General features: G+C 44.6%; 1 protein-coding gene across 10 annotated transcripts in view; it reads left to right on the top strand.

The window, feature by feature from the left end:
- ABCC9 (ATP binding cassette subfamily C member 9) overlaps nucleotides 1-12,375 on the top strand; it is an 86,078-nt gene that overhangs the window by 39,279 nt on the left and 34,424 nt on the right. For all 10 annotated transcript variants that reach the window (XM_081022623.1, XM_081022626.1, XM_081022621.1 and 7 more), the window contains 5 exons: nucleotides 2,965-3,063; nucleotides 4,377-4,461; nucleotides 6,747-6,827; nucleotides 7,631-7,768; nucleotides 11,714-11,839. In XM_081022623.1, the coding sequence (XP_080878749.1) occupies nucleotides 2,965-3,063; nucleotides 4,377-4,461; nucleotides 6,747-6,827; nucleotides 7,631-7,768; nucleotides 11,714-11,839 (529 nt within the window). The remainder of the gene's footprint in view (nucleotides 1-2,964; nucleotides 3,064-4,376; nucleotides 4,462-6,746; nucleotides 6,828-7,630; nucleotides 7,769-11,713; nucleotides 11,840-12,375) is intronic.

Here is a 12,375-nt window from a genome sequence, read left to right as displayed (position 1 = left end):
TTCTATTGAACTCAATTGGACTTGCTTCTGAGCAGACCTGCATAGGATTGCACAGACATTCACTATGAACTAAGATGAATTTTCATTTCAGCTTCTACTGGTAGTTCTTGTGGCATCAATTGGGAACCACTGTGTTATCAGATACCTGATAACTTAAGGGAAATTAACATTGCCCATCACATTTTTGTGCCTTCTAAACTCCTGTAATGTGGAAACTTGCTAAGTTTACATTAAATGCTTCTAACTAACACTCAGTTTTCACAGCACCCATATCTCTTTTATCAAACTGCCGGTGGAACTTGTGGAAAACCTATTGTGATGGAACGTAGCAGCACTTTTTAAAAGAAACAAATGCCAGCATTCCCCCCCCCCCCAAAATGCTGTGCGTTTCCCATAGTTGTTATACATATTTTGAATGAGGAATTTTGAATTCAAGATTTGAATTTGTAGTTGCGTTTTGAATGTGGCATTTTAACTGCAACATTCAAATGACACAATGGCTTAATTTGATAGTATTGATTTTGACCGGAGAAGAAATCACCTAAGTTGTCAAATGTCAAATACTAATCTCTATTGCATGCAACTTATTAGAATGCTGGCAGATACTAATACCAATGCATGTTATCTATCAAATTCTGACAGATTTTTTATAATGCATGCCAGCTGTTAAATACTGTCAAATATTAAAGACTATTATATGCTCATCATTAAATGCTATGATGCATCAGGAGTTTTCCAAACTGCCATTTGCTCCATCTTGGGTTCCTTTGAAGCTTATCAGGGGTTCCTCTATTACAGCGGTAGTCCACGTGATGCCCTCCAGATGTTGGTGGACTACAAATCCCATCATCTCTGACTTTTGGCTATGCTGCCTAAAGTCATTGGTCAGCGACTACAGTGTAGTCCAACAACATATGGAGGGCACAACATTGACTGTCCCTGTTCCATGAGGTCAATAATGGTAGCTAAGCTAATCCAAAAGGCAGCTTGCAAACCATGCTGATTTTCCTCTTCAGTACATACCTGGAAGGAAACGTTGTATGTAGGCTGCAGGGCATGGTTTGAAAGCACTTGATGCTGCAGTTTTGTTGAAGCGAAGGAGGTCTGGGACTGATCCATATCTCAGTAGGAGGTCACCTGGGAATAGGAACGTGGCTGGCGCTGTGGTCTAAACCACTGAGCTTCTTGGGCTTGCTGATCCTCGCAATGGGGTGAGCTCCCATTGCTCTGTCCCAGCTCCTGCCAACTTGGCGGTTGAAAAGCACACCAGTGCAAGTAGATAAATAGATACTGCTGCGGCGGGAAGGTAAACAGCATTTTCGTGCACTCTGGCTTCTGTCGCAGTGTTCTGTTGCACCAGAAGCGGTTTAGTCATGCTGGCCACATGACCTGGAAAACTGTCTGTGGATAAACGCCGGTTCCCTCGGCCTGCAAAGCGAGATGAGCGCCGCACCCCATAGGCACCTTTGACTGGACTTAACCATCCAGGGGTCATTTACCTTTACCTTATTTACCACCTGGGAATCCTGTGTACAGAGCCTTGAAAGGATCTATCACTGAAAAAGGATGGAACATTAATGTTACAGGTGGGACCTGCAACAAAATGTTGCAGTATATTCTCCCTCCTAACAAGAGTGTTCCTGTTCACGGTTCCAACCAGCCATTTGAGCAAGGCATCCCGCCCGCTGTTTTGCATTTCTCTTCTGCAGCCCAGCATGCTGAGCTTTCTTTTGGCAGTTATCTCGCTTAGGTGTCTGCTAAGGCCAACACAGAAGTGGCCACTGATGGCTGGAGTTCACAAAGGCACCATTGAGAGCTTCTGTCTTTGACTAGCCTCCTGTGCATGCTCCAACATATGTGCAATTCTACGGAACCTGATGTCTATGCTTAGATGGTGGAATCTATGCAGCTGGAGTTCAACTTGATAGAATCATAGAACTGCAGTGTGCAGATCCCAGGAGCTAACCGAGAGGCAAGGTCCGAATCCAGTCCGAGGTCAATGGTGCGGTGTGGAGGCTGGCCATCAAAGCTGTAGCTGGGTCAGAGTCAGGAGGAGTCAGGAACTCTGGCAGAAGAGCAGGACAGGATGCAGGCAGGAACAGGCTAGCAACAACGTTGCTCCTGCAACCTGGGACTGGGGCTGACTGGCTTTTATTTGCCCCGAGGCATAGGGCAGCCCCAGTCCACAGGTGACTCGCCTCTCCTGGCCTGGAGGCGAGCACTCCTCCTGCAGGAACTTAGTTCCCTCCACCTTTCTGCCCTGAGCCTCTGCAGCTCAGGAGAGGATGGAGGGTTACCGGACCCAGAGGCAACCTCCTCTTCCCCTGACGGGGCTGAGAGTGGAGCACCTGCAGGCAATGGGTCCTCCATCACCTCAGGGGCCAGAGCAGATTCAGCTAGTGCCTGCACCTGAGGATCCAGCGCAGGTGAGGACCCTTCAGGCTCAGGCTCAGGCCCCAGCCCCGGCTCAGCTGGTTCTGGAGGCGGGGACTCCTGTGCAGGCTGGGATTCCTCAGGTTCAGCCTCTGAGTCTGAATTCCAGGCCATCACATGCAGAGTTGGGAGAGATCCCAAGGATCATCTGTTCCAACCTCCTGCAATGCAGGAATCTCAACACGTTGTCTCCCAATTTGAAATCATACTGGACCCTGCTTGTAAAGAATACATTGATTGGGCGCATGTTCATTGGAGAGCCCAGCATCAGAGTGGGCAATTAGTATAAATAGAGCACATGTGGTACACATTTTTACTTGGAGTTCATCATAGGAAGAAAAAGCAGTGGCAGGGATGGGTGCTCCTTTAACGTAACCTTCTCCTGGAAAAAAACTTCCCCTCCTTTCACTCTTGTTATAACAGCTGCTTTTCTCTTGCGTGCATCTTTGTCTCTTACCAATTTGCTATAAACTATGTGCGGGAAAAGCTCTGCCTGCCCACTGCTCCTAACGCACTCACCTCTCCCACCAGGAACCGATACTCTGTGGCTTATGCGGCCCAGAAGCCCTGGCTCCTCAATGCTACGGTGGAGGAAAACATCACCTTTGGCAGCCCATTTAATAAACAGAGGTAAGGGAATAATGCTTCTAACAGCCACACTTCTTCCTGCTCTTTGCTCAGGTAAGGAAGATGGAAGAGCAAAGCCGTAAAGATTCCCAATGGGGATTTTTAGTTGGAGAATGGCAACTGCTAATTTGGAGGATGGGGGCAATTCATCAGGAAATCTTCCCATCCCAGTGCCACTGAAATGACTATATACTATTGTTGTACTCTGTATTTTGGGTCTATGGACCACAATAAAGCTGTGTGTGAAATGACAAATATGAGCAAAAAAGGTATTCCCTCCCACCTCCAGCCCAGTCTTCCCTGTTGTCTCATGAATTGTGATGTTGAGATCATGCATCTACAGAGAGAACCCATAATTCAAACCTTTGCACTTATATTGCAAAGAGTGGGGAAATGGATCCAGGCAATGGACCAGCTCCTGATTTGCACACAAACCCCAGAGTCACTCACCTGTGTCAATCACCTGACGACAGTCTGGAAGCTTCTTTGCCTAGGAGTAAAATCCAGACCTAAGTCCAGCCTACAGTCAAGCACAGGCCACGAAAACAAGATGAAAAAAATTGCTATTAGCTCTGCTAGTGTCTGTCAGGCTGTGACCATAAACTTTCCACATTGCCGCATGGCTCAGTGGAAGAGGAAATAATCTGCATACAGAAGACCCCAAGTTCAGTTGCCAGCAAGTTCAGGTACAGCTGGGAGAGATCTTGCCTGAAATCTTGAAGAACTGCAGTCATTCAGCACAGACAGTATCAAGCTCGATGGACACAATGATGTAACTTCGTTCAAATCATAGAATCATAGAATCATAGAGTTGGAAGAGACCACAAGTGCCATCGAGTCCAACCCCCTGCCAAGCAGGAAACACCATCAGAGCACTCCTGACATATGGTTGTCAAACCTCTGCTTAAAGACCTCCAAAGAAGGAGACTCCACCACACTCCTTGGCAGCAAATTCCACTGTCGAACAGCTCTTACTGTCAGGAAGTTCTTCCTAATGTTTAGGTGGAATCTTCTTTCTTGTAGTTTGGATCCATTGCTCCGTGTCTGCTTCTCTGGAGCAGCAGAAAACAACCTTTCTCCCTCCTCTATATGACATCCTTTTATATATTTGAACATGGCTATCATATCACCCCTTAACCTCCTCTTCTCCAGGCTAAACATGCCCAGCTCCCTTAGCTGTTCCTCATAAGGCATCGTTTCCAGGCCTTTGACCATTTTGGTTGCCCTCCTCTGGACAAAATCAGCTTCCTCTCTTTGCACTGGCCCTGCCCAGGGATCCCTTTGTGCGCATCAAGTTTCTTCTATTCCTTCAACAGGTACAAAGCCGTCACAGATGCGTGTTCTCTGCAGCCTGACATCGATCTATTGCCATTTGGAGACCAGACCGAAATTGGAGAAAGGGTAAATGAAGCATGAGGAACTTGCGCTTATGCTCTCGGTCTAAGTGGATTCATGATCGCAGCTGTTGTTAGTAATGACATCAGCACAAGCTAGTTTTCAGCAGAAGCAGCCTCTGTGCCCGCAACACTCAGCAGTCCAGAAGCACCCCCCTGTCAGTTATTGGGGCATGATTTCTTTGTCTTACCAGGGCAAAGGCTGGCCCAATAAATGTTGCTGCCTGAGGCAGAGCAGCAAATGGTGCCCCTCTCCCCTGGGCTCAAGCCCAAGTGCATTATTATCCAAGGCCAGCCAAGTTATTTTGGCCCCTGAGGCAGGAGGAAGCCCCACACGTGCCTTTCCTAATCCTTGGCAGTAAAAACGATTACAATAATGTATTAAGTAACCAGCAATGTGCTGCCTTTTCAGGGCACCCATATTTTGCTGCCTCACTTTGCCAAATGATAGGGCCGGCCCTGTCTGAGGTCTTTACCTGAGGAAACGTTCACCGGCAGGTGCCCGCAACAACATTCAAAATCTTAAAAGCCTGATCAACATATTACAATTTCTAAGTTTTTCCATAAACCCCTTGGCCTACCCTGGGCAATCGTCAGGTGAAATCCACTATTGCTTTCTGGATTAAGGGCATTGATATTTGGTATTCTGTGTCCTTTGCCTGAATGGTTTCCTGCCTCCAAATCTATCTGGGTTTTTTCTTTGCCCCGATGTCAGGAAGCTGTAGTGATCAGGTGGGATCGCTAGGAGGAATTTTTAAAAAATATGGAGCCAGCCATTTGTGTCAGCAATGAAAGCATTGTGTTGACTGGGTTTGAGACATTTTGATATGATTTCTGATCAATCCATGCCTCTGCATCAATGTGCTATTTCTCTGCCTTACAGGCACATATAAGCATTCTAAATGCACAGGCCAGTCGCTTCACCAGGAATCCTGGGTCATAAAGATAGAAGGTAGCTTTGATGTAGTTTAATCTTTAGATAGATATTAAGGGCCAGGAAGAGAGTTCACAAGGAGATGGTAAATACTGCCATCCTTCCTCTCCCGTTTATTCCTGTTTATGACCTCCGGGGTTTTCCTAAAAACATTCCTCCTTTATTCCTATTTTATTTACTTTGGACTACTATGCTCAAGTAGGAAATAGTTTCTTTGTAGTTTTAACTTTAACTTTGTCCCACGTGGTTTTTTTTGAAAAGCTCAGAGGAAATCTGATTGGTTCTTACGAACACTGTGTAAAAAGTTCTTTTGTGAATAAAACAACCTGGGCCAAGGGGTGGACAGGATTATTATTGGCACCTCCTCCTAGTCTTGCTGGTCATGCCTCGTGTGTATTTTATTCATCAGAGTCCAATCCTTCCTTGCTTTGGGAACGCTACAGGAAGCCATGCTAGATATTTGGAGAATTTAACTATTCTCAAATACCATTTTGGGTTTTCACTAAAGCTAGGTTTAATTGCTTGACCTCCACTGGATTGGACAGTTTGAGGGTACCCCTTAACTGTTTACATATACAATCTTTGGCTCATGTGCTTTTTGCCTGTAATTTCTATTCAGAGAACCGAAGCAGATTGGTGACTTCTTTTGTCTCAAAATTTCCAGGTAGGACTTCTGAATGCTATCTGGCCTACCTCTGGACAGATTAGAACAAATTATTAACAGTGACTGTGGCTAGATTTACCTTCTGGCTGCAAAAACACAGAAAGGAAATCTCCCCAGGCTGAACCTATCCTCGTCTGGTTGCTGTTCTCATACATTACCATTATTAATCTATAATTTTAATAATAATAGCATAATCTGGCATTATTGTTGTCAATTATTTTAACTCACTTTTAACTTTCATATTTTAAGGTATCAAGTTTTATATCTTATTTTAGACTCGTTTTAAACATTCCTGATATTTTACATCTTTTATGTATTACAATCCACTTTAATTTATTTTTCTGTTATGAGATTTTACCTGTATGGATGTTGGCTTTATTTTGTTCAGGTCCACATAATAAAAACATTCTGTCATCTGTCTTCATAAAAGAGGGCATTTGCAGCTTACAAATAATTTTGGGACACTTTCTTCCCTATTTGATTTCTGAGATGCACTTTCTATCTTAGTTGTCGTCTAGGTTTGGCAACCAACAGCCCTAATATTTAATATAACACATCATTACATAAATTTGAAGGCGTTCTTGAGGGTGAGGGGTTAATTTTAGAAACTGGTTATTTCAAGGCTTTGGCAAATCAGACGTCGTTGGCACTTACTCAAGAGAAATAATTTTGCATGGCCTGTTGTACCCATTAGGGAATTAACTTGAGCGGAGGTCAACGCCAACGAATCTGTGTTGCTCGGGCTCTCTACCAAAACACCAACATTGTGTTCCTGGTAAGGCTTTTTTCATACTTCAGTTTTAATTCTTTATTTTTTAGAATTTTTTTTTTAAAAATTGGTTGTGCTATCCAAATGTCTTTTGTGCGAAAATTCACAAGGAGTGTATAAGCATGCTATACACACCACAGATTCAGATATCCAAATGGCTGGACCTTCATGCAGTACTGTTTTGTTTGTTTGTTTTAAATCAACCTTTAACAAGCCTTACTTTTTGTGTTTTGCTGACCCACGGCAGCCATTTTGCCAGAAACCAGGGAGGGAGGGGGGAGGGAAATAAGAGAGCTCCCGCCCTTCTTTGTTTGCCTTTTGAAAGGTTTCAGATTGTTTTTCCATGTTTTCCCATCTTTTGGTGTCAAAATTCTGCGGTTGGGAACGTAGTAGAAATTTCCCCATGGAATTTGTTGACTTGGTATGTGAACATTCGCCTAACAAATGATTTCCCCGAGAGCACATTGTGTTGGGATAGCAAGACCGAAAAGGATATATCAAGAACTCTGGCCAAAAGTTTCAATATAAGGAATAATTCCTACTCAAGAGTTGAAATGAAAAACGTGTGTGTAACATCCAGAAAATTAACTGATGTATCATGAATTTTCTGGATGTTACACACACGTTTTTCATTTCAACTCTTGAGTAGGAATTATTCCTTATATTGAAACTTTTGGCCAGAGTTCTTGATATATCCTTTTCAGTGTAGTTTCAACAAGAACTCCAATTCCTTTAGGGATAGCAAGACCTGCAGGTATTATGCTTTAGCCTGGTTTCAAAATGCTCTCTTTTCATATATTTAATTCCAGGATGACCCATTTTCTGCCTTGGACATTCACCTGAGTGATCACCTGATGCAAGAAGGCATCCTGAAGTTTCTTAAGGATGACAAAAGGACCCTTGTATTGGTGACTCATAAATTGCAGTACCTGCCACACGCGGATTGGGTATGCATCGTGGACTTTCTAAAAAAAATAAAATTGCCGAATTTTCTTTTTTATATATATAAATTTTTATTACCTTTTTAAACATCATTTTCAACAGTAATTAAACATACTTTTGCATCTTATTCAGTTTTTTTGACTTCCATCAATCCTGTCTGAAAATTTTACAATCTAGTCTCTCAGTATGCATTTCTTATCTTCCCTATTGCATTTCAAACTCATAACCAATATCTCTATCTTTTCCTACTTTGTAACACTTCGTATATTTCTCCTTACAAAACTTCCTGTAGTCCTACTAGCGTAATTTGTTGACTACAGTTGCTCTTTAAATAATTCATATACTTCTTCTGTAAATCTCTGGTCCCGCAGGTTTCAAATCCTTCCTGTCATTTTGTCCAATTCTGCATAGTCCAAACATTGCCGGATTTTCTTACGTATCAAACTAAGAATATAAGAACAGCTCTGCTGAATCAGGCCAATGGCCCATCTGGTCCAGCATCCTGTTCTCCCAGTGGCCAACTTGGGGGAAACCAGGGAGCAGAACATGAGCACAAGAACCCTCTTTCCTCCCCTGGTTTCCAGCGAGTGGTATTCAAAAGAATCGCTACCTCCAACTGTGGAGGTAGGACAGCCATCATGGCTAGTAGCCATTGATAGCTCTCTCCTCTGTGAATTTGTCTAATCCTCTTCTAAAGCCACCCACGAGTTGGTCATCACTGCCTCCCAGGGGAGTGAGTTCCATAGTTTGAGTATAATAATAATAATAGTTGTTGTTGTTTAGTCGTTTAGTCGTGTCCGACTCTTCGTGACCCCATGGACCAGAGCACGCCAGGCACTCCTGTCTTCCACTGCCTCCCGCAGTTGGTCAAACTCATGCTGGTAGCTTCGAGAACACTGTCCAACCATCTCGTCCTCTGTCGTCCCCTTCTCCTTGTGCCCTCCATCTTTCCCAACATCAGGGTCTTTTCCAGGGAGTCTTCTCTTCTCATGAGGTAGCCAAAGTATTGGACCCTCAGCTTCAGGATCTGTCCTGCAGCACTCAGGGCTGATTTCCTTCAGAATGGATAGGTTTGTTCTTCTTGCAGTCCATGGGACTCTCAAGAGTCTCCTCCAGCACCATAATTCAAAAGGATCAATTCTTCGGCGATCAGCCTTCTTTATGGTCCAGCTAATAATAATTTTTATTTATACCCTGCCCTCCCCGGCCAGAGCCGGGCTCAGGGCGGCTAACACCAATAAAATCACAGTAAAAACATAATAGGGGGGAAAGAAGGGAGGGGGGAAAACACCAATTTAAAATACAGGTTAAAATGCAATTTAAAATGCAGCCTCATTTTAAAATAGCCAATAAATCAAGACCATAAGGGGAGGTAAACATAAGGGTCAGACTGAGTCCAAACCAAAGGCCAGGCGGAACAGCTCTGTCTTGTAGGCCCTGCGGAAAGATGTTAAGTCCCGCAGGGCCCTAGTCTCTTGTGACAGAGTGTTCCACCAAGTCGGGGCCAGTACTGAAAAGGCCCTGGCCCTAGCTGAGACCAATCTAACCACCTTGCGACCTGGGACCTCCAAAATATTGTCATTTGTGGACCTTAAGGTCCTCTGCGGGGCATACCAGGAGAGGCGGTCCCATAGGTATGTGGGTCCTAGGCTGCACTGGAGTATGCACTGGAGGTCCCATCAAGACTCTGACATCACCCCTTTACCTGGAAAATGTTGGTCACTTCTCCTACCTGGGCAGTTATCTTTCCACAAGGGCAACATTGATGCCAAAAATCCAGCATTGCCTGAGCTCTACGAGTGCAGCTTTCTCCCAGTTGAAGTGCAGAGTGTTTGAGGACTGGGAAATTCGCAGGGAAACCAAAATGCTTGTTTACAAAGCTATTGTACTACCAACCTTACTGTATGGTTGTGAGACATGGACCACTTATAAACGCCATCTGCAACTCCTTGAAAGATTCCATCAATGGTGTCTCCGAAAATTTTTATACATCACTTGGGAAGACAGGCGAACTAATGTCAGTGTACTGGAAGAAGCAAAGATCACCAGTGTCGAAGCAACGATTCTTCAACATCAACTTCGTTGGACTGGTCGTGTTATGCCGATGCCTGATTACCGTCTTCCAAAGCAACTACTCTATTCCGAACTTAAAAATGGAAAGCGTAATGCTGGTGGTCAACAAAAGAGGTTTAAAGACTCTCTCAAGGCAAATCTTAAAAAATGTAGTATAAACACCAGCAATTGGGAAACACTGGCCTGCGAGCGCTCCAGTTGGAGAACAGCCTTTACCAAAGGTGTCATGGGCTTTGAAGACGCTCAAACTCAGGATGCAAGGGAGAAACGTGCTAGGAGGAAGGCACGCTTGGCAAACCCTCACCGTGATCAACTCCCGCCCAGAAATCTAGGTCCCCACTGTGGAAGGACGCGTAGATCCAGAATTGGCCTCCACAGTCACTTACAGACTCACTGTTAAGGCTGTGTTCATGGAAGACAATCTTACTCGGCTACGAGTGATCGCCAAAGAAGAAAGAAGAAGAAGACCCCTGTGAAGCTAGCAAGCAGCACATGATCCATGTGCCCACTGCAAAAGCATGATGCTGGACTAGATGGGCCACTTAGCTGATCCAGCAGCTTCTCATGCTCTTATGAATGCATGTCTGACGCTTGGAATTCATCCTTATTTGTTTATTGCAGTTATACCCCACTTTTTCCTTCAAGGAGCTCAAGGTAGCATGTGTGGTTCTCCCCCATCTCATATAACCCCCACAATACCTCTGTGAGGTGGGTTTGGCTGAGAGGCAATGGCTGGTCCAAGGTCTCCCAGTAAAGCTTCATGACTGAGTGTCGGTTCGAACTCTAGTCACTTAGGTCCTAGTCTGATGCTCGTAACCAATGAACCACACTGCCTTCACTTACAAAGTTTTCAGGGTTGGAGAGATCCTCCTGCTCAGATAACTGGTTAAGAAGACCATCCGTTGAAGAGAAACGATGCTGGTTTCAGGCCGGATCATCTCAGGGCTCTAGTGTGCTGATTTAGCACATCCAGTCCCTGCACGTAACCCATGAGCAGACCATGCTAATCTCCTGGTAGTCTGGAATCATAGAGCAATTGCTGGGTCATCAAGGTCAGCAGTGATAGCACAGTCCAGATGGGGCAGGAAGCACACAATTTGTTTTCCAGACGCTGTTTTCTGTATATCTGATTTTGTGCTAAGGCTCTGAATGGGTTTAATTGGAAACTTGCTGAAGGACCAAATTATATATGTTGTTGAGAGGTGGGGGAGAAGTGCAGTGAAAATATGCCCTTGCCTAATTCACCTTTCCTGAAATAATGTACAAACTGAAAGGCAGGCCTCCCTTGATATTCATGCATCTCCAAATTTTGCAGGGCAGTTCTCCACCCCCACCCAAAATAGGGAACGGATAGAAAAGAACGGATAAAAATGCATGTATCCGTGCAAAAAAAAAAAGCATTACATTAGGGGACATGACTTGCAAAATATGCATATTAGAGAAATCTGCATATAACGTGTGTGTATTAAGAGAAATGCACACCAATGTGCAGACAATTTTTCATAAGCATTTTTTTTTAAAGCAAAACTCAAATTAATGTGGTTTAAATGCAGAAATGTGGTTAACTTGAGATTAGGGAAATGGGAAATTGAGAGAAAGTAAAATTTGCACACTCACCCATCCCTTGGGTTGTTGAATTTCCAAAGCAGCACAACATTAGGAACCTAGAAAGCTGCCTTATAATGAGTAGGACCATTGGTCCTTCCAGTTCAATAGTGTCTACACTGGCTGGCAGTGACTCTCCAGGGTTTCAGGCAGGAGTCTCTCCCAGACCTACCTGGAGAAGCCAGAATTTGAACCCGTGACTATCTGCACGTAAAGGATTTGCTTTGCCAATTGAGCTATGGCCCTTGCCCCTTCCTTCTCTTTCTCCTCAGATCATTGCCATGAAGGATGGCACCGTGCTTAGAGAAGGGACCCTGAAGGACATCCAAACTAAAGATGTCGAACTCTACGAACACTGGAAAACGCTGATGAATCGCCAAGATCAGGAACTGGAAAAGGTAACGCAAACAGCAGAGCTCCATTCAAGACAAGCTGTGGATCCATATTTGGCACACCATATTGACGCGGGTGGCGCTGTGGGTTAAACCACAGAGCCTAGGGCTTGCCGATCAGAAGGTCGGTGGTTCGAATCCCCGCGACGGGGTGAGCTCCCGTTGCTCGGTCCCAGCTCCTGCCAACCTAGCAGTTCAAAAGCACACCAAAAATACAAGTAGATAAATAGGTACCACTGTGGCGGGAAGGTGAACGGTGTTTCCGTGTGCTGCGCTGGTTTCGCTAGAAGCGGCTTGGTCCTACTGGCCACATGACCTGGAAAAACTGTCTGCGGACATAAGCCAGCTCCCTTGGCTAGTAAAGCGAGATGAGCACCGCAACCCCAGAGTTGTTCGTGACTGGATTTAACTGTCAGGGGTCCTCTACCTTTTTATTGACCTATCAGGTGGTGTTTCCTTAAGGGGGAGCAGAACTCCTTTCCTCTTTTGCCATCCAAACGTGGCTTTTGTGCTTGCTTCACACATGAAAGCATTTCTACCCA

The sequence above is a fragment of the Podarcis pityusensis genome (genome assembly GCF_964106645.2).
Source record: "Podarcis pityusensis genome assembly, chromosome: 10".
Taxonomy (NCBI): Eukaryota; Metazoa; Chordata; class Lepidosauria; order Squamata; family Lacertidae; genus Podarcis; species Podarcis pityusensis.
Note: the sequence above shows the minus strand (reverse complement) of the source record. Positions and strands in the feature narration are given on the sequence as shown.